General features: G+C 33.4%; 1 protein-coding gene across 1 annotated transcript in view; it reads right to left on the minus strand.

The window, feature by feature from the left end:
* Positions 1–256: 256 nt before the first annotated feature.
* RTKN2 (rhotekin 2) overlaps positions 257–23358 on the minus strand; it is a 108534-nt gene continuing 85432 nt past the window's right edge. Inside the window, exons 9-12 of the mRNA XM_047761933.1 lie at positions 22507–22638; positions 10303–10468; positions 5443–5550; positions 257–4187 (exon numbers count right to left, since the gene is read on the minus strand). Coding sequence (XP_047617889.1) covers positions 3652–4187; positions 5443–5550; positions 10303–10468; positions 22507–22638 — 942 coding nt within the window. The 3' untranslated portion in view covers positions 257–3651. The remainder of the gene's footprint in view (positions 4188–5442; positions 5551–10302; positions 10469–22506; positions 22639–23358) is intronic.

The raw sequence follows: 23358 nt of genomic DNA on the forward strand, positions 1-23358 counted from the left end.
TATAGATGCATATTACAGAAAATAACATATCCTACCTTATTTTCAAATGCAACCTTGTCTTTTAAAAATTCAAAGTTGACATGCTTTCCAGTATTAACTAAGACTATGCATGATACAGAATAAATGATAACTATTATTAGCAATGAAGCAGTTACACATAAACATGTAAACATTTAAGAATAGTAATGTCTTTGAAATATAAATGCAAAAAGTCAACTATATCTACATGATAGTTTAAGATATTAGAACACTTAAGTAATGAGAATATAAATAGTCATCAGTTAAAGTTTAATTACTGTTCAATAATTTACTCTTTAAAAAGACAATGAGTTTCAATAAATTCTACCCACAGGGACAGATATTTTTCCTGCCAAAGCACTTCTCTTGTTCATGGTGCACCATCCTATCTCTAGCCAATATGGTTGTTCTTCATTCATGATAACACAAGTGATTACATTTAAATGGCATTTAACAGAAACTACACCAAACTGCCCTATAATTTCATTTTAGACTGAATTAATTAACTTCTCAGTGGGTGGCTAAGGTGCCTGAACATAAGCCTAAAGAAATACTTGACTGTTTAACCTACCTTACATGTATTATCTCTAAATCAAGGCAGCTTTTATTTTAATAAACAGTACCAGGTAAAATACATTTAGTAGAAACCAAAAGGGTATAAAGATAAGGCATTTATAATAAATGGATTTAGTTTTCCACATATATGCATATCCATTTAAAAGAAGTTGGGAGCATTGCAGACAGACAGAATTTAACAGAACTAACCAAGGGTTGGCATGCCTGATATTTTGACTGTTTACCTCAGGAGGTTGCATTTATATAACAGAATGCCTTCTTTTTCCTTGTAAAATGTTTAAATAAAAAGCTCACTACTAAAAAAAATTAGAAAATAAAAATATAAAGCCCTCCCTTCTTTGTAGCTAATAAAATACTATCTTAATGCTGTTGTAAGTAATTCACACCCCAGAGCTTGGGATGTAAATGTAATTTTCTAAGATATTATTATCAGATCATCAGACTTATAATCTCATAAAATACCTATTCTATTACATATCTCCAATTATAATATTATCAAGATCTGACAGCTAACTCTTTGTTTCAAATTTATAGTCTTCATATATCAAGAAACAAATTAAAAGAACAAACAAGGAATGTGAAAAGCCAGCTCATAAAAAGCTGAAATGTTCTTTTATTACATGGCATATTTTTCTCTGTCATAAACTTCTGGTTTAGGAAACAAGAAAACAAATACTTCTTTTGACAAACTCTTTGACAAAGAGTTTAGATTTTTTTTTTTTTTTAAACTGTGGAAGGAAGAAAGGGAGGGAGGGAAGGAGCCCCAACTTCGTATTATACCTTCTGTGGTGGAGTGGGGAGAACTAACATTTTATGAGCACAGTGTCAAAGGAAGTACAGCTGAAGACTTCAGCCTGACTTCAAAGGCTATGTAGCATACAGTAAGATGGGCCCCCAGAAACAACAGCCTGAATAATGTGGAGGGGGAGTGGTCCTTGGTCAGGCTTCACCTAATGGTTCTAGGAAGAAGGGCTTCAGCCTTATTTCAGAGTGCCCACTGAGGACACAACTGCTAGGTGACTTCTCTAAGAACAAATTCTCCTTTCTGTATAACTTAAATCTTTCTTGATATAATATGCAAGAGAAGAGCAACAAGAATATAATCTGGAAGTTTTAACACTGCTTTGTTGTACAAAAGGCTTTAACTGAAAAAAAAAAAAAAAAAGAAAAAGGGAAAAAATAAAGAATGCTGCTTAGATGCCAGTTCCAAAAAAAATTTTTGCCTGCAGCATCTTCTAGCTCAATAATTTAGTGGCAATGACAGTCACAAATGCTGTCAAAAACAGCAATGAGATTTAAAAAAAAATAAAAATTCATGCAATAATATCCTTTAGATTTTTAATTCATCATTTTCTGAATTGGCAATCACAGTGGAGATTTACGAGAATTTTCTAGTTAGAAAAAAAACAAATTAATCCTACCTTTTTAGGTTTTCATACACTTGATTGTCTCTAAATTCTATCAGGCAAGCATATAGGATTTCCTTCTCATCAAATGCTATGTCTATCCTGGTGTCGCCAGTCACAAGAGACCTTTTGTATCATTACTCCCTTGAGTCTCAATTCTTACTAGGAGTCCTGGGCAAACACAAAAGTAACCTGGCAGTTACATCATTCTACATAAATGAAAAAAGACTCTGCTATCTAAAAATAATGAAAGGCTCCATTTAAATTGTAATTTTTTCAAGTGTTCATTTTACTTTGTAATAATGTAGTTCTGATCCAAACAGAGTTCTTTTAAGCTTTAAAAAGATCTCTAGGGATTACAGACGGGGCAGTAATTTAATTCTTATATTTGTATTTCTTGAAATGACATTTAGGTTCCATGTGATTTGAGATTTTCAGTGCTGTTGCTGACACCTTATGGAAACTGTTTTATTTTATTTGAAAATTCTGATTAGATTTTTAAAATGGTCAAGTTCTTGTTTGTAAGAAGCATATTAATTTGAAAAATGGATTTTTTTTTTGTTTCTTTAAGGTATTCATCCTCTTGCTATTTATTTCTCACTTGATTTCATAATCCTGTTTGTGTTACTATGATTAGTTGCTATGGAAATTACCTCCTATGGAAATGATTCCGATGTCATTATTGTAAGAATATGACTTTTAATGACGAATATCAATAGCAGACATGAGCCCTTACTAGAAAAAGGAAGTCTAATTAAAAATTTTTAGGATTAATCTGAAAATTATTATCATTGCCAACTTTTCTGATATTTTTGAATCAGCCATCTGCTTTTTAAATAAGTATTAAATGAATTTTAAGGTGTTAACCAACTACTCACTTCCCCAAATGCCAGTATCACAATGGAAATTAGTATCATGCATAGAAAAGTGGAAGTAAAGAATATTTCATCTATCTGTTCCCTAAACTAATAAACGTTTTGCTTTACTTATGAGAGTTAACGTCAACAGGATTCCAGGGCTCATCAAGGAAACAACTTTGAATAGCACATTAAAAATTCCCTTAAAAAATGAAGAATTTAATATTCCAATATTTATCCCAGGAATTTGAAAGGTCAGTGAGTTAACCAGTGGGTTAAACAATAGATGAGAGCCAGTGGACCATTAGATGAGAATTCCAGAATGCTAAGAAGAAATATTCTTGGGTGGATTCTGTAATTTGTGGTTTGAATAAAACTTTGAAACATTCCATTAGTATTAAAATTCTCACAATGAGAATATGGCTCTTATTTAACACATTTTAAATTACTAGACAGTCTCTCTCCAAAGAAATTTTAATGCTTTCTTTTACCTAGTGCTTGTTCACTGCCTGGTACTAATTTAGGAATAAATTAACCCTTCCAACAATTGGGATATTGTCTAGAAACTGCCTCATACACTCTGATGGAGAAATCACTTATATTCTGAAAATCATAAGTAAAAGAGAAATCCATCTCTTCATTATAAAACATTTTTTACACCTAACAGCTTATTAATTACTAATGTAAATCACTGTCATATTTACCTACATAATTACATATTACTACATCTATAGTGCTTCTGAATTAAGCCTCACGATTATAGATTGTTAAATGTTTTATACATTAGGGGTTTTCTATACTTGTGCCTGCAACCATGATCTGGGGTCCAAAATGTCTTTGATAGATTTCTGCCTTGGAGCTGGCACTGGCTTGGCTTCAAATCTGGTTTTAGTGTCTGTGTGTTCACCATCAGTTAAACTATTTTTCCTGGCAGGAAGAAGTTTTCGAGGAGCAGCCATTGGTTTCTGCAAATGATGCATTAGGGTTGATAATTTGGTATCCAAAGGCGCAGTCTGAGATATAGTCATTTTTTCCCAGTTGTCCTTAACCAATTGATCTGTATTGCTCTGTGTCTTTAAGCTGAATGGAGCTTTATCAGAAGGAGGAAGGGGAGCTCGTCTCTTTTTCCCTTTCCCATCATGTAACTGCTTGTTTGCAGAAGGAAATACCTTTTTCTGGATGACAACTTGGTGATTACCATCAAAGAGGGTGGCCCAAGGAGGCGGGGAGAATTCCTCATGCTGACCAATAAGGAATTCTCCATTTGTCTCTTCAATTTTTTTCTGTATTATATCAGTTAAACTTTCAATTTTTAAAGGTGAATCAATGCCTGTAAAAATTTTAAGAAAAAAATACATGGAAAAATTCAAAAGCAGCATACAGTTTATACAAGTAAGTTATTACAGCATGTTATCTATAATGGTTATCAAAAACAGATTATGATAAGCAAGTGGCTGTTCATTTTTAACAAGTGCTTATTTGTAAAAATAACCATACCAAATAGAACCAAAAAATAAGGAGATCGTGTACTACTCACTGCACATACAAACACATATGTGCATTAGTATATTCCTAAATAAATGTGTAAAATCCAGAGGAGTGGAGTCACATCAGAATTTTTTTTAATTCAACAGATTAAGTATTTATTAAATAACTTTTCTTTGATTTAAAATCTATTCTGACTTCTTGGAAAGAGTGGGTTCTCTTTTATAAAACCTTGATATATAATCTAGGACAAATGTTACTGGATTAATATTCTTTCCTAAGGACCAGTAAAGTCTCTGTAATAGGGAAAGAAATCCAAAACAAAAAACCCGGGGAAATAGAGTGAAGCCCTAATACCATTTTGATGATAAGAATGCTGGATGAAATTTCCTTGGGAAAAATAAGAGAACAGAGATAAATGTCAATTACATGACATTTTCAAATGCATAACCTCAAATGTTTCATTTTAAACCCAACAGTTTATGGCATATCTAAATGCAGGGAAGGACATTGGTGCCAAAATATACTGAAATTTAGCACTGATTGTGCTTGTTTACAACACTGTTCACTGAGGCAATCCCACAAAGACACATACCCTTCAGAATGAGGGAAAATGGAATATTAATGAGCTTAGAAACCTAAAATTTTCCAAAGTATTAAGCTTAACCAATTTTTTAGCCTGAGATGAAAGTTTCCATTTATTAATACTCATTTATCAACACTACTTTAAAACAAATTTAATAAAATGTAGACAAAATTACTGAACATAATTATATTTTAGAATCTGCAAGTTTACATTTGCAGAATTTTCATCAGCTACTCAGCTAATATTTATTTTCAGTGCACTCTTATTCATTTTGAAGTCTTAACATTTTTGTTTGATCTTAAGCATTCAAACTATGAAAAATGTGTATTCATTAATTTTGTATTAATTCATCTATTAAACATGAGTTCCTTAGTCTATAATCACAGTCTTTTTTCATTCATTTTGACAGTGCTCTGAAAATTTTAGCATTTTAATGTCAATAGAATAAGCTGCTTGAGTAAGGACAATGTTGTTTTTGTTACCCTGCAGCTTAGAAAAGACAAACCCCACTTACTCATATCATGGTAGACTGAGGTTGCCTCTTTTGTCAAGAACAAAGGTGGTTTCCGTGGTGACATAATCTCAATTTTCATAAGTTCTTCACAACAATGCTTCCATTGGCCTAAAATAGACAGAAGAAGGCAGGCTAGTTTAAAACATAAATGTGAAGACATATTTAATTTTCAACAGATATCAACACATTTTTTTGCTCTGAAAAATAACAGTGAATTTATAAAGCATTGCCTTAAAGAAGCTATAGAAACCTAATACTACTCATAATCTCAAAATCCAAGTCTAGGCATTAAAGTACTTTATTTTAAAGATAAATCTGCATGAATAGATATTGAGCTAAGATCTGTGGGTTATCAAATACTGTACTACCTCACTAAATGGTCAATAACTAAAAACTCTGCAGCAAAAGTTTACATATGTGCTATTATTTTAAATATTAAATAAAAACATCCAGGATTTAAGACAGTTGAAAGGTTAAAAAAAATAATTTTAATGTTTTATTTTTAAGTTTTATTTAAGTATAGTTGATTTACAAGGTTGTGAGGAAGGTAAAAATTAACTGAAATATAGTTACCTAGAAGGAAGAAGGAAAAAAAGGAGTTATAGTTCTCAAAACTGATTTTAGCTTTGAAAATTTTAATTAAGAATTAATAAGAACTGCTTATGTAATAATGATCTCTTCAAGATGATTATCAGGCCCTTTCAAAAATCAGACAACTAGAAAAACAGTGAATTTTCATTTCAGTAAAGGTATATAAAAGCCTGTTACTATAAGGACAGGTCACTCAAAATTCTAACTGGATCTAATTTATCTTAGAAAGGACATTTTTAATTAAGCTATTAGGTATTCAGAATAGTAATAAAAATGTTCTTGAATAAGTTGTTCTAATTATTGTTAAAATTTTAAAGTGTGGACAAAATTCATTTTTCTTATAACTATGTTTTACTATGTTCATTTCAAAATAAAATTATTAGGTTTATTTCTCCTGAGTGAATGTTTAAAAAATGTCAACTTTCCTGTCTTTCTTGTGGACTTGTAGGCTGGATAACAACTGTGCTACAAACTATGTGTCTACATACTCTTTAAAAAAGTAAGTCACTGAGGTTTACCATTCTTATATTCTATCAGACATTAGTAGAAAAATAAGTGTAATACACATATGTACTCTTTTATACTGATTTATGATCTATTTCTCTTCCTTTTATTATCTTCTCAAGCTCCATATTCAATATCCAACTTATTTTCCATGCCTTAAAAATTAAGACATTTCATGCTTAGTCAAATTATCTATTTATTTTTGTTGTTTTGTTTAATTTACTGTCATGTTAATATGGTGATTATGCATAAATTTTAAATCTAACACCTTAAATAGTTAAGAAACATAAAAAAAACCCTTTTAGTATGTTTTACTACAATGCTAAATATAGAATGTTAAAATTTCAAAATAACCCACATAGCAATTTATAAAGGGAATAAAATCTTGAGTTTGAAGCTTCAAAGGTTGCTCTGTAGAATTTAAATCTAGTAGGATCTGAGATCTGATAACTTATTCCTCCCCTCTACTTCCTTTTTTCGATAAATATATAAAAGCCAGCCTTTCCTTCTTGGGGGCAGAAAAAAAAGGCCTTATCTACCGGAAAAATAATGAAACAGTTTAAATTAGCAAACATTTCTCTGTCAAATCTTAGGCAAGTTATAGACTGCAGTATTTTCTCTTTATTGATAGATGAAAGCTTTTCATTGTTAAAACTGATAGCAGAATACTAATCATTTTGAAAACTGGACTATAAAGCCACATTATCCCATGTGTTACAGAAGTCAGAGGTATAAATGTGGTACAGTCACTGATCAAGATGTTACAATTAAAAATTTATTTACCAATAAATAAATTAGTATGCATAGGTATATGTGATACCAATATGCTAACATAAAAATAAGGGCCCAATATGAACTATTAAATGAATATATTTTATTCACATAAAATGTATATTGAAGCTGTTTCCCCCCATATTTATTGTTACAACATTTCCAGTCAAAATGATGTTGTGCTAAGCTGCTTACTTAGTATTTACATTATTAAATATTTGAAAAAAAATTTGACCCACCATTATGAGCTCTACCTTTTCTGATCATCCAAAACATTCTTCTTTTACATGTTTGTTAGTTCTCACATATTAAAAATTCAGCTATTAAACCCCCTTGCCACCAAACCTCCACTCCTCAGACTGTACTTTCACAGGCTAAACACCTAGTTCCATTAGTGTTTTCTCATGATTTCTAATTATCTCACCCTCAAAATTTTCTACTCTTAAGCTAAATCAAATAATTGAAATTTGCTCTAAATATTAAATTGTTATTACTTTGCTCTGCCCTGGATATCTATTTGTTCTATATTTCACCTAGGATCATAAGGGGCTACACTTATCACTAGGAGTGTAAAAATCTAGAGTACATGCATCTTTAGGATAGCATAACCACTGCCACATCTTTGTTTCATATCTTCCACAATGAATTCTAAAGAGCAAATGCAAAAAAGTAAACTTTAAATTTATACTTTAAAAATCAGGTACATTGGCAGATTCTATCCCCAAAGCACTAAATACTAAAAAAGTAGCCAGACCTGAGAACCTTATTGTCATCACTTGCTCATCACCTTGACAGTACAAAAATGTCATGAGATTCTCATCTCTACAACTCCCTGTTTTAGCATGATAAGTTATTTTACATAATTCTGGGAATAACAACATGAGATCATCTAGTAGTAGCTGATATCCAGACCATGATATTCTGTTATTTTTACTTCTTTTATCCCTCCTTCCTGTTTTTGTCCATAAAAATAATAAAACGCCAGAATCATTTCTAAAAGTGACATAGTCTTTTGTAAAACAGACTCTCTAAATCAGAGCATTTAGGAAAGCAGTTAAAATTTTAGTTGTGATCAGCAAATCAGAGGAAGTTGTTTTTAAGTTATATTCCTCAGCTGAAATTTTAAAATAAAGAAATGTAGTGCATGCTGATAAGCATGGAACAAATATTTAAACATCTACTGAGTGCGTAAGGATAGTACTTAGGAAAAACAAGTCTTAAAGAATCCAAGAAAGCCATGGAGGGAATTGCTGGTTCTCTGAAGTAAACCAGACACCTCTTCGGCCTCAATTTTCTCATCTTTAGAGCAGAAGGAAATTTTTTTTTTTTTTTAAGGGCCACACTCACAGCATATGGAGGTCCCCAGGCTAGGGGTCTAGTCAGAGCTACAGCTGCTGGACTAAGCCACAGCCACACCAACACCAGATCTGAGCTGCGTCTGCGACCTACACCACAGCTCACGGCAACACTGGATCCCTAACCCACTGAACAAGGCCAGGCAGGGATCGAACCTGCAACCTCATGGTTTCTAGTCGGATTCATTTCCACTGCGCCACGACAGGAACTCCAGAAGGAAATAATTTCTAACTCACTGGGTTGTTATGAAAAATAAATGAAGCCATATGATATGTGGAAGGTAATCAATAAATTTAGTTCCCTTTTCTGCCCCCTTCCCAACCATCACTGTAATAACTGACCAGGCCATGCATCAGAGCAGGCTAATAAAAATTAGTCTGAGGACTGCAGATATTATTTTATAGAGTTCTTGAAAACAGCCTGCAAAATGTCCTAAAATATCTGTAGGATTATTTCTAGGAATTACAGAAATAACCTTCTATAATTTGGAAATGGCTCTACTTTATAATTCTATAGAAAGGCATAAAATTCTAAAACAATTCTATAGAAAGACATAAAATGTTGGTTGAAACTTGCAGAATCTAACAGTAGGCTTAGTTTGCTTGGAAACAGATATTAACCATAGTCTACATTTTTGATATTTTCCAGTTGATAAGATTCCTCCTTAAATTGAGAATATTAGAACCTCACATATTTTACATACTAGAGTTCTATTATATTACTACCACATTGTTTTTATAATCCATGTATTATTGAAACTAAAAAACCATCTGTGTGGTTAAAAAAAAAATCTTTTTGGATGATGTCCAAAATGATACAATAATGAATCTAGGGTTAACAGGTTACATAAAAATGAAGTTTCTTCTGAACGTTTTAATATTTTATGATCATCACTACTCCAGAGAAGTTTTTTTACTCCTCATATGGTTAATTATCCCTTTGATCAAACACACTGCCTTAAGCAGTTCAACCTAATGTTTTGAGAAAATGTGGTCTAGCTGTTTTAGGGACCAGAAAAACTTAAAGGTAAGAATACTAGGAATTCAAAGGTATACTTTATTATAGTCCATCAGACACTGAGGAAAGGTTGAGAGAAAAAAGTATCAATGCATTGATGATATACTACCATTTTATTCAAAAGCATAAAAAATTTTGGAGTTCCCGTCATGGCGCAGGCAGAAACAAATCCGACTAGAAACCATGAGGTTGCGGGTTTGATCCCTGGCCTAGCTCAGTGGGTCAAGGATCCAGAGCTGCCGTGAGCTGTGGTGTAGGTTGCAGACATGGCTCAGATTTGGCGTTGCTGTGGCTGTGGTGCAGACCAGCAGCTGTAGCTCCAATTAGACCCCTAGCCTGGGAACTTCCACGTGCCTCGAGCGCAGCTCTAAAAAAAAAAGCATAAAAAATTTTTTCATACAGTAGTTCCACGGTGCCCTCATTTCTAAGGATCAGCATTGTCACTGCTATGGCTTAGGTCCCTAGTCTAGGAATTTCTGCATGTCACAGGTGTGGCCAAAAAAAAAAAAAATTCTTGATACAAACTATACAACTGTAATATAATTTTAATACTTATATTGCTATGTGCATCCTTTCATGCTACATGAATAAGCTATTGGAAAAATCCAAAAATCAACTTACTAAGATCAAAGAAATGCTGCCAGAAGGCTTCCAACCACTTATTTAGATCTTCTCTATTGTCAGCTGCAAATATATGAGTTATAGCCTGTCCAGCAACAGGGTTGATGACAGAGAAAATATGGATTCTTTTCTTTTTCTCCTTATCCATTGCTCGAATTCTGGTTTCCTGAAAATTAAGACAGAATTGGTGTTTTACAAGAGAATATTTCTGTAATAATCAAATGTTTTATTGCTTAGTGACCATATTTATACTAGATACAATTATAATCTTATTACTGATAATTTTAAATGTATTATATGTAATTTTGAGAATTTTCAATATTCAAACTCAAATCTAGGTTTTTTTTTTTAAAAATGCTTTACATTAAAAATGCTGAGTAATGTTCCAGAGTATGCTACATAGAGCACTTATGTTAAATTACATAAGATTAAAACATAACCTGTTTCGATCTCTCAGTTTAAGTAGGAGCTTTTCTTTTATATACATCTTAAAATCTGCAATGAAACAACTACAGTGTGTTATAACTATAATGTTACATTAACTATATTTCCTACAGTAATAAGATAATCAGTAAAGTATGTTTCTTATTCTAATATTTATGCATAGTACACAGTGTTATCAGTTAAAGCTGTAAAACCATAACTTAGTGTTTACTGCAGCAAACAGGCTTTCCTCATTAACATTTATTTCATATGTAACACTCATTTACAAAACTCATAGCTAAAGATCCATAAAGTAATAGAACATTTATATGGTAATTTTTTTCTTAAACGATGAATGTAACACTTTACAACAAAAGCAATGGTTTCACACATGTTGACAGTCCAAACCTTTCTTCTGAGTGGTATTAGGTAGGACATAGCTGTGATCATTCTTGCACCTATGTATAGAAGACACTCTCTCCAAGTCACACACAGGCACTGTCATGTCATGTGATAAGCTAGCAATTACATGTAGTTTCCAAGGAATCATGGGGATAAAAGTTTGGAACAGACCTATCTATTAAGCAAAGATAGGGACTTGGCTGCAAAAGCTAATATTACATTTTTCTGGAGCAATACTGTTCATGAGAAATATAATGTGAGCTATGCAAGTAATTAAAGCTTTTCTAGTAACCACATTAAAAAAGGTAAAATGAAACTGGTGAAAATAAGTAATAATTAATACATTTTAAAATAATGCATTTTTATAACCCAATATATTCAAAATACTATTTTAACAGGTAACTAATAGAATAACTTGAGATATTTTACATTCTTTCTTCACACTAAGCCTCTAAAATTCAGTCTGTATTTTTTCTCAACCTGGACCAACCATATTTTAAAGGCCTAATAGCCCCTAGTAGCTAGTGGATACTGTATTGGATAGGGCAGTTCTAGAAGAATTTGGTTAAGCCCACTGCAATGTATGCAGAAGAATAGTGGGTTGGCAGTTACAAAAGCTGGGAAGAAATTTATTTCACTGAGTATAGGGTGAAGAGAGGGTGTGTGTATTCACACACCAAAAGCAATGTACGCATTTAATGATGTCTATGTGGACATTACAGACGTAGCAAAGAATTTGGAAGAAGAGCTACCCATTCCCTGAAAAACAGGTAAATATGGGCAGGTGAACACCATATAGTCCACATAAGAAGGTCTTTTCTGAAGGAAGGCACTTTTATTCAAATATCACATGAGAAAAAAATATATGCTGTATAAGACAGCTACTTAATTTTGAAATGTTTGAGAATCTCAAAAAACACAGATTGATAAAGACAGTCTATCCATTTGTTTAAAAAGTAGGAATGTGACTGTCTTCAGAGGATTGTTAACACTTACGGCCAACACTGTAATTTTATTATAATAGGATCTTTTTACATTCTTCTGCCTTGGTAATAAACTCCATGAATTAACTTTTTTTTTTATGGCCACACCTGTGGCATATGGAAGTTCACAGGCCAGGGATTGAATCTGAGCTGCAGTGTGATCTATGAGGCAGTGGCAGCAATGACGGACCTTTAACCCACTGCACCAGGCCAGGGATCAAACCTGTGTCTCTGCAGTGATCTGAACCTCTGCAGTCAGATTCTTAATCCACTGTGCCACAGCAGGAACTCCTAACTTTTTAAAGTAATTATTTGTTCAGTATAAAAAGATGCTGCCCTAAATGGCATCTTTGGTACCTGATAACATATGTCATTGACCTCTTTAAATATAAAGCTTATTATTAACACTAGCAGAGAATGATGCAAGCACTCAGAAGAATCTTTGAAATGCTTCTTTCACACTAAATGAAGGCTCACTTTGTGGCTGAAGGCTGGAGGAACAACCCTCTATTGCTGTTAGCATTAAAAAACAAACAAACAAAAAACGCCTAAACAACTAAACAATAAAATATGAAGTATTCTTATGGCTGGAATTGTGATTTCTCTTCACACAAATTTATTTTAATACAAATACCTGACTAACTTTCATATATAGGTTTAAAAAGATTCAACTTAAAAGTTATTTAAAAATAAGTTGAGTTTTTTAATAGATGAGTAGGTTCAATTTTTAATAATTCCAAGCTATCATTTCAAACAAAAATAGCTATGTAGAAAATGTGACAAACTGGATCATTTATATACTTCTAAGAGAACATAATACAATAATATATACTGTACACTCCATTAACTATGGAAGACATAAATACTGCTAAATTTTTACAACATGAGAGATTTTTTAAAGGTGCAAATGAAACACACAGAACAGATCATGTCAGTTAACTACTGTGTTTTATCTTCCTCAGCAATTTAACCAATGGGAAATTTTTTCAACCAAAAAACTGCATGTCAAAGGAAAATGGATTAAACAAAGTTTCTCATAATCTCACTGTGGGCAGAGTCTCAATAACAGTGCTGAGGACTTCATTTCCTGGATTAGAAAACAAAAGGTGAAATTTAGGATTGTTATCATTAAGGGCTCACATAATGTAGAGATGAGGTTATGCATCTCTTCTTAGGGTGAAAGCAAAGAATTGGGGTATTTTTTCTCCTATTATTTACACACCTAGAATATTCCCTGGTACCCACTACCTGAAAAATATTTGATGAGTAAATGAATGAGATAACAAAAGAACAACTCAAATAATGATAAAAAGTTTTACATTGATACTCAGATCCTAGAGGTAATCTCTGATTCACTTTTTAATTTATACTATTGATAAGGAAACAAGTTCTGAGATAAGCATTATCTCCAAAGTCAGTTTCCTGCTTTACTTTTGCTAATCCCAAACCTTTTTAGTTTATTTGGGAAGCTGTATAGTCAGCTTTTATTGATTTGTAGATAGATTTGAGATTATTCACTGTGAGATTTTCATCCTTGGTTGGCTCTACTTTTGTCAATCAGCACATACTGAACTTCAGTCTTCCACGGCATGAGATGGTGGGTACCCAGAGAAGGCCGAATGAAGTCAATAAAAATATAGTTTGAGAAGTCAGTTTTGTAAAGAAAATAGAATGAACTCTGAACCCAAAGCAAAATTTAAGGTTTTTCATTATTTTGAATTAAAACTGAATTTCAATCTCTCCACTTCTGTGGTATTGGAAAATTACTACATCTAAATTTATAAATCACTACCTTACTTTTGACTACATGACCTTAAAAATGTCTCCTATGTATCCAGATTATGGTTTCTAAATAATACTCTTTCCTACCAGAAGGAACCAGAGCTCTTTAGAGAAATGGTTTGTTACCAGCCTAGGTCAGGAACTATACAGCACGAGCCTGGAACATCTTGTCCTACTAGAAGTCAAAGAATACTAGGACTGTATCAAAAGCAGTCAAGAGTAAACTTAAAGAGGCTTCTTGGAACCAAAGCTGGGACAATGTGAACATCACTGAGAATTAGAATGGTAATGGATTGATGTATGAAACATCTTTAAATCCACAAATTCATAATGATATTTAAGAACTAACTCATTGGTCACCTTTCAAGGATGGCCTAGGAAATGAAGCTCATAGTTTTAGTAAGTTGTATATAAATGCAAGAAAATCAAGCCTTTATCTTGCCTTTCCTGTAAGAATTGTTCTTCAACCTAATAGTGGATGAAGTAGAGGTATCCCAGGTAATACAGAAATAACCTTAAAATAGCACCAGTTTGCAATTCTCAAAGAAACAAAGGATCTAAGCAATGTTCATTAGTGGATATTAACATGAATGGAAGACCCAGACATTATTACATGCCTCCTGATGAAATTACCAAGACAGGAGTTCTCATGTGGCACAGTGGGTTTAAGAATCTGATCTGGGAGGTCCGGTCGTGGCTCAGTGGTTAACAAATCCAACTAGGAACCATGAGGTTGCGGGTTCAATCCCTGGACTTGTTCAGTGGGTTAAGGATCTGGCGTTGCCGTGAGCTGTGGTGTAGGTTGCAGACTCGGCTCGTATCTGGCGTTGCTGTGGCTGTGGTGTAGGCCGGCAGCTACAGCTCTGATTAGATCCCTAGCCTGGGAACCTCCATATGCCATGGGAGCTGCCCTAGAAAAGACAAAAAGACAAAAAAAAAAAAAAAAAGAATCTGACCTACAGTGGCTTGATCTGTGAAGGCATAGGTTTGACCCTGGCCCAAGACAGTGGGTTAAAGGATGTGGGGTTGCCTTAGCTGCACTGGGATTCCATCCCTTGCCTGGGGGTTCAATCCCTATGTCATGGGTGTGGTCACTTAAAAAAAAAAAAGTTCTAAGACATATTCTTACTAACCAACATATCTGACTCAAAAATAGAAGACAACTTGAAGATGCAATCAGCAAACTCCAGATTATGAAAAGCTCTGCAGGATAAATGACCAAAATTTCTTCAACAAATAAATTGTGTGTATATTATGTGTAGTGCAGAAAAAGGATGGGTGGAATAAAAGCCAACAGATTTAAATAAGAGATTTAAGAGACCTAAACAATCAACTGCAACTGCTCTTATTTGGATCCTGATTCAAGTTGTTTAAAAAAGTACAAGACTGGGAAATTTGAACACTGTCTGGATTTTTGATATATTGGCCTTATTTTGGCTATAAATTTTCTTTCTTTATTCACTTTTTAGGGCTGAACCCGCAGCATATGGAGGTTCCCAAGCTACAGGTCTAATCAGAGCTACAGCTGCCAGCCTACGCCACAGCCACCACAACGGAAGATCTGAGCCGCATCTGCGACCTACACCACAGCTCACAGCAATGCTGGATCCTTAACCCACTGAGCAAGGCCAGGGATCAAACCCACAACCTCATGGTTCCTAGTCAGATTTGTTTTTGCTGTGCCATGACAGGAACTCCTATAAATTTTCTTAAGTATGGTAATTGTAATATTTACAAGTAAAATGATACATCTCTAAGATCTGGCACAAAATAATCCTATGGTGGAGATAATGTGTGTGGGTACAGATGGGTTCATTTATACTATATTTTCTACAGATGATCTTGAAATTTTTCAAAGAAAACCTTAATACAAGTATAAAAACCCAAAAGCCTTCTTTCTTATCTATAATGCAGAGATTATATTTCACTCACATTTGCCTCACGAACATGTTGTAAAGATAAATGAGCTCTTTAAAAGGTGTTTGGCCTAAGTCTTGCTAATCAGAGATGAAGACAAAATTGTTGATGGCTAAAAACAAGCTTTAGACCTTATATATACTCTGATAATATATGGCAAACAATGCTTGAAATATGTAAAGCATAACCATAAATTAGACTTAAGCATTAAGTCTGATTAGTATTAGTGTGATACAATTATTTTCCATTTATGTCAGTGAAATCATACGTAAACTCCTAAAGGAAAAGGCTGTTTAAAATATTTAATAAAAAAAATCTGAATAGTTTATAGATATAGCATTCATACATTAGGAGGATGAACATAATCAGAAGAAAATCCCATGTGCTTCCTAAAAATTTACTTGCTAGGGTCCATCATAAACATAATGGTTAAAAGCAATTTCAAGACAATTTAACAAAGGACTATCACACCAACTAGTGTTATTGACTTGTTTGGTACAGATTCTATTATTCATTAAAATGAAGTGATGCATAGTATTTAAATCAAGAAAAGACGATTGATCTCAAAGACCTACACTTCTTTTCCATTCCACTCCCCACCCCTCTGGCAATGGATAAAACTTTGGCTAATAAAATGCTTTCTTCAATGTATAGGAGATTCATTGGCTCCAGTTAAGTACCCCTTATTGAGAATGTCTAGCTCAACAACATTCATAGGGAAGTTTTTTGAAGTTGAAGCAATCACTTTGAAGTAAATCATCCTTTCAAATTTGGATTGAAAAGGGGAGGGGAATAGCTTTTAGGCTTTTCTTTCCTTAATGTGACTATTTCCACAGATGGCTCCCTCTGAAAATTAATGAACTGACTTAGCCTTACAGGAAATGCCATTTAGAAGGACGAGAATTATAGTTAGAGAACAGATCAAAATAACAGAACTATTATTTATATAACCTTGATCAAAATAACAGAACTATTATTTATATAACCTTAGCAACTGTAAAATTTATGTTTTCACATAATTTTTAAAGTAGTATTAAGTAAAATTATTATTTTCTAAATCATGAGAGAAGACAACCAAAAGAAAGAAACTGCTTTGTATTTAATATTTAACATTATTAAGCATAAAAAGATCTTAGAAACCCAGCAATGGAAATATACTAAAACTGAAACAAAAATACAGTTCTTAAAAGTTTTATTTGGTGCTCACCTGCTCTACCTATGAGAAAATACCAAGTTAGCATTTAATCAAAGATCCTCTTTAAGAATATGTCCCTTAGAAATTTACAAAGTAAGGAAAACAATTAAAACATCTATTTTCTATTTAAAAACCAAGTAATTTAAAACACTGAATAGATTAAATAATTAAAATCTTTGAGTTTATCATAACATTGGAAGTAGGTGAGACAACAGACTCAATACTCATGTGCTACTTCTGGAGGAGGTAACTCCACTCCAGTACATATTTCCAACATCAATACAATGCCAATATGTAATTTCAACTCCTTACTCTAAAAACTGGTCATTACAACATTAAATATTTATCTGGCCTTTTCAGGAGAGACTGATAGTCATTCCTAGGTGATTAGAAAAAGTCCATCTTTACAAAAAGAACAGCAGCTAAGGAGTTCCCATTGAGGTGCAGTGGAAATGAACCCGACTAGGAACCATGAGGTTGCGGGTTTGATCCCTGGCCTCGCTCAGTGGGTTAAGGATCTGGCGTTGCCGTGAGCTGTGGTATACGCTGGCAGTTGTAGCCCCCGATTTGACCCCTAGCCTAGGAACCTCCATATGCTGTGGGTGTGGCCCTAAAAAGCAGAAAAGAATAGCAGCTAACACAAACAGAAGGAAGGACAGGATGAGAAAAACAGGCAATCTCCAATGTAACAATCGATTCAGGTAAAGACAATCAGTTCACTAAAACCATTATGGAAAGATTTTTGGACAAGAAAGATACTCATACTGTGTCTAAGTATTACCTTGCTGACTACTTGCTAATTGTAAAGAGAAAAGCCTACCTTTATACTGGAAAGAACTAGTGGTCACCATCTTAACCAAGTCATTACACTTGGAATTGCCAACAGTGAGATAAATTGATACCAGGCACCTCTAAACAGAATGCCCTATAAAGTTATTACTCATGAAATATTCTCACAAAAATGTTTAAAATGAATTTAATCAAAACTCTAGACCTAATTTACAGTTTAGAAATACAAAGGATGCACAATCTTTGAATATTCTTAGATGGAAAGCAAAAGCTAAAAGGACATTGTGGGGACATTGGGGAAATATGACTATGGACTGGACATTAGATTATATAAGAGAATTACTGTTAATCTGCTTAGCTGTAATAATGGTATTATAATATTATATAAAGTTTATATAATTTCAGAGCCTCCCACTTTTGAAATGTGCATGTTGAAGTATTCAGGGTGAATTATCAATGTCGGAGACATGTTCAAATGGATCAGCAAAAAATATAGATAAGAAACTTTAAAACTTTTAGCTATAAAATAAAAAGCTCTAATGTAAAACATGGTGACTACAGTTGATAACATTATTGTACACTGAAATTTAATGAGAGTAGAACTTAAATGTTCTCATAAAAGATTTTAAACAACAAAAAAATCCAATAATGATTATAGTAATGATTACACAATTGCATATTATTTATCAAAATTATCAAACTGTACTCTTAATTTTGGTGATTTTTTATTTTATGTAAACTATGCCACCATAAGGCCAAGTAAAAATTAAATTAAATACTGGAGTTCTCTTGTGGCTTAGTAGATTAGATCTAGCATTGTCACTGCAGTGGTTCTGGTTACTGCTGTGGCGTGGCTTCAATCTATGGCCCAGGAACTTCTGCATGCTGTGGGTGTGGCCAAAAAGAGGAAAAAAAAATTAAGAATAAATTTTTAAAAATAAAAATTAACATTAAAAAATTAAATAAAACATAGTGTTTAACTCTCTCCTAAAAAAGAAAAATGGAAAGATAAAGCCAATACGACAACACGTTACCAGTTAAATCTAGGTGGTTTGCAAGTGTTCACTGCAGTATTTTTTTAATTTTTCTATAAATTTGAATAATCTTATAAACTGAGAAAAATAAATCAAAATTAACAGAGGATATAATTTAAAAAAAAGTTGTTTTCAGAAGTAACAAATAGTTTTCTTGACCAAGATGGTATCTGACATATTTAAATAATGTGACCAGTGGCATTTAACTATTAAGAGTGAAATTTTCAGGTGAATGGAAGGGCTCAAAGGAAACCTAAGGTAGATCTGCTGTGTAGCACAGAAAACTCTACTCAGTATTCTGAGATAATCTATGTGGGAAAAGAACCTGAGAGAGAATGGTATGGGTATATATATGACTAGGTCACTTTGCTGTACAACAGAAATGATCATAGCCTTGTAAATTAACTACACCTCAATAAAACTTAAAAAAAAAAAAAGAAGTAGGAAGTGCAAAGGCCAAAGTTTCTACACAGAAAGGGCAGGAATCAGTGCTGGAATTAAGATGGCAATACTGCAAAGCTAGAGAATGTAACACTTTGTCATCACTTTGATTTGTGAGATAAGCAACCAAATTATATTAATCTTAGCAACCTTAACTTTTTAAAAAAAAATATGATAGTATTTATTTGAGTCTTCTTTTATGTGCTTCAGTAGCATTCTGTAAATTCTTTTTTCTTCCCAGAGAAGTCTTTGTTTTTTCTTTTCTTTTCTTTTTTTTTTTTTTTTTTTGGTCACACTGATGGCATGTGGAAGTTCCCAGGCCAGGAGTGGAACCCATACCACAGTAGCAACGATCCTTAACCTGCTGTGTCACAAGAGAACTCTCCAATCTTAATTCTTACCTCATGGTTTAATCTTAAAATTCTTTTTATACTTTAGACAAAAGTCATATTCAGTGGAAGAGATATTTATGTTATCAGTCCTCCAGGTCAAGTACAGTCCATGTTGCCGCCAAGTTTAAGGCCAAGTCTATACAAATTACTAGACAAATCATTTTCCTATGAATTTGTAACACTTAATTATGGAGCCTCCACTGGGATTTCTAAGAATGATGATTTTGGTCATCTTAATAATGGAGTTGATTGACTACAGAATCCCATCAGTCACCAGGCCATCAGCCTTTATTACCAGGAGGAAAAATGAGTCAACTGAAAAATATCAGTTGAGTCAGGCCATGTAAATGCTGTTAACCACTTTTCTGGAATTAGGCTCTTGTCATCAGACAAGAAAATACAGATGAACCAGCTACAATAACAGAGGAGTTCCATTAAAACTATTCTCTTACATTTAAATGGTTCAACACATGTCCAAGTCATTGTCTACAGGCAGACTTGGCTTTGGACGCAGAACCTCATTTCTGATGTTATTTTTAAAACTGATTCTGAGTGGATATGGAGATAGGAAAATGAAGAAATGGAAAAATAACCCATGAATTTTTATCTATTTTATCTATATTTTATCTATTATGCTGACAATCTAGGGAAGAAATACCATTCCGTTTTCCACTTATTTTCAATGATTCAGAAAAAACTTTTTTAACTATCTAGAGAGAAAGCAAAGTGTTAAAAAAAATAGCTGAAGAATCTAGGTGAGGGGTATCAGGTGTTTATTATTCTCTTCTTTCAATTTTTCTCTGCATTTGAAATTTTCAAAAGGTTGGGAGGAATGAATACTGCATAAACAAAACAAAACAAAAAGTTGACAAGTAGTAAAAAAAATTGTATCAATTTTCCAATAATAAAATTATACTGGGAGTTGCCATTGTGGCTCAGTGGTAATGAACCTGAGTAGTATCCATGAGGATGTAGGTTCTATCCCTGGCCTCGCTCAGTGGGTTAAGGATCCAGCACTGCCATGAGCTGTGGTGGTATAGGTCACAGATGAAGCTCAGATCCCATGTTGCTGTGGCTGTGGCATAGACCAGCAGCTGCAGCTCCAATTTGGCCCCTAGCCTAGGAACTTCTACATGCTGCACATGCAGCCTTAAAAAGAAGAAAAAAAAAAAAGTATATATATATACTTTCATTAGGCTAATTTTTTAAACGAAAATAAATTGTTATACTTTTGAGATATATTAAGAGCAACACTAATCTAACACACAAAATAGATGATTAAGTGAACTTAATTACATAATAAAAAGTCTACTGAAGGACTTCCTTTAAGTAAAAAGTAACATCATTTTTATTTTTTTGTCTTTTTAGAGCCACACCCATGGCATATGATGGTTCCCAGGCTAGGCGCTGAATAGGAGCTGTAGCCGCCAGTCTATGCCACAGCCGCAGCCATGCCAGATCTGAGATGCATCTGCGACCTACACCACAGTTCAGGCAAGGATGGATCCTTAACCCACTGAGTGATGTGAGGGATTGAACCTGGGTCCTCATGGATACTAGTCATATTCGTTTTCTTTGAGCCATGACGGGAACTCCCAAAAAGTAGTGTCTTTTTTTTTTTTTTTGGTCTTTTTGCTATTTCCTGGGCCGCTCCCGAGGCACATGGAGGTTCCCAGGCTAGGGGTCGAATCGGAGCTGTAGCCACCGGCCTACACCAGAGCCACAGCAACTTGGGATCTGAGCCGAGTCTGCAACCTACACCACAGCTCATGGCAATGCCGGATCCTTAACCCACTGAGCAAGGGAAGGGACCGAACCTGCAACCTCATGGTTCCTAATCGGATTCGTTAACCACTGTGCCACGACGGGAACTCCAGTAGCGTCATTTTTAAAAGTAGGATAGAAACAGATCAAATGTTATTATTGGAAAGATCAGATACTAAATCCTTATAGATTAGCAAACCAGTATCTACATGTTTGTTTTAGGACATACAATTTTTTTTTTCCTCAAGATAATCTAAAACAAGCAGAACATGTATATTACAGTTAACACATGTGAGGGCTCACATTTTATCATATACTTCAATTCAACCCTACTGAAGGCAAGCAAAGTAAAAGAATTAATTGCAGTCCATAGGCAAAAAACATGATATTCTGTTCTAGTAATGTGATTTTTATTTCTAGAGTAGGAACGTTATAAAAAGAGGGAGGAAGCCCTCTAATAAACACTAGAGTTGGATGACAGATGAAAACAAATTTAAGACTGTGGGATCAGGAAAATATATGCATTAGATTAAAAAGTCTTCCTATAGATTTTTGGGTGAAAACTTTGTAACTAAAATTTTATAATCTCCTTTGTATCACACCAGTATATTTATGTATATGTGATAATCTAAACACAACGTGAGGCTTTCTTGCTTTGACAGAAAGTTGAACTGTCCAATAACCCTGTAAGAAATCAGAAAGTATACTCAGGAATTTCTTTTTATGGGTTTGTCTGAGTAGAAAGAGCATCACTGTAATATAAGCTAACCATTTATGTTTATATAATCTCTTAATATAGAGTTAATATAGAGTTACGTTCTCTGCTTTAAAAGCGATTTCCTGGTTTAGATTTCCAATTACTATGTTTTCTTAGGATATATATACATATACATATATATAGTATTTTCTACACTAGGTAAGCTCTATCATGAGAAGAAAAATAAGATTATCTTTATGAACTAACCTATTTTTAGTAGTCCTTCCCTTTCCGTAAATAAGATGACAACAGTATGAATTATAATAGAAAATAATAAACTTCATAAAATATTACACTTTTATTTTCAAAATAGCATTTTATTTACCTTGTTAATGGACACTATCAAAGTTGGTTCCACTTTAGCTTCAATTTCTTCTGGAGTGTAAAAACAATAGAGTTTACCCCCTCTTAAAACACAATATAATCTTCTCCAAGTAATCATACCTTCTACCATTTGCTGAAAAAAAACCCAAGAAACTCTCAACTTTAAAGCATGATTTATCATCTTAACTCTAAATTCAACAAAATACTTGAATTATCAAAGTTAAATTAGTTTTTTAAAATGTTTTAATGTGATAGTTACACATTAAATTTACAATACAATAAGTCAATAGCCCCAAATCAAAAAGTAAGTTAATATCAGAGAAGAAAGGTTTGGAATTCTCAAGAGCATTAAATAAAATGGAGGTGATGATTATCACACAACTTTTATACACATAAAATAAGTCAATGCAGTTTTAGAGAAGGTTTTTTATTAAAAATTAGTGCTTGGAATTCCACAGCAACTCACCTAATGACTCAGGAAAATTCTTAAAAAAACTCAATATTCAAAATATAACTTTCCTTCACTATTCTCAGAACACTGGAAAATGTTGACTTCCCTGTAAGAATGCAAATTTTCTTTCCTCTTAATGGAATATTTTTTAAAAAGCTATTGATTCACTGAAGCCCATAATTAATTATTTACTGAATATAAATAACTGTGGTTATAAATAAATCAGGAGTAGGTGGCACAGGGGCAGCTTTGGAAGCCCAGAGACCTAAACTGTGCCAAAAGATGTTGCCAGAAAGGCCTTTATGCGAAAGGTGTGGAGCAGTCCTCATCAGCTCCCACAGGAGTCCTCTGTTATTGATTATCCTGCTACTGCTATTAACAGGAACCTAGAGAGGTAGCTCC

The sequence above is a fragment of the Phacochoerus africanus genome, chromosome 15 (assembly GCF_016906955.1).
Source record: "Phacochoerus africanus isolate WHEZ1 chromosome 15, ROS_Pafr_v1, whole genome shotgun sequence".
Classification (NCBI taxonomy): Eukaryota; Metazoa; Chordata; class Mammalia; order Artiodactyla; family Suidae; genus Phacochoerus; species Phacochoerus africanus.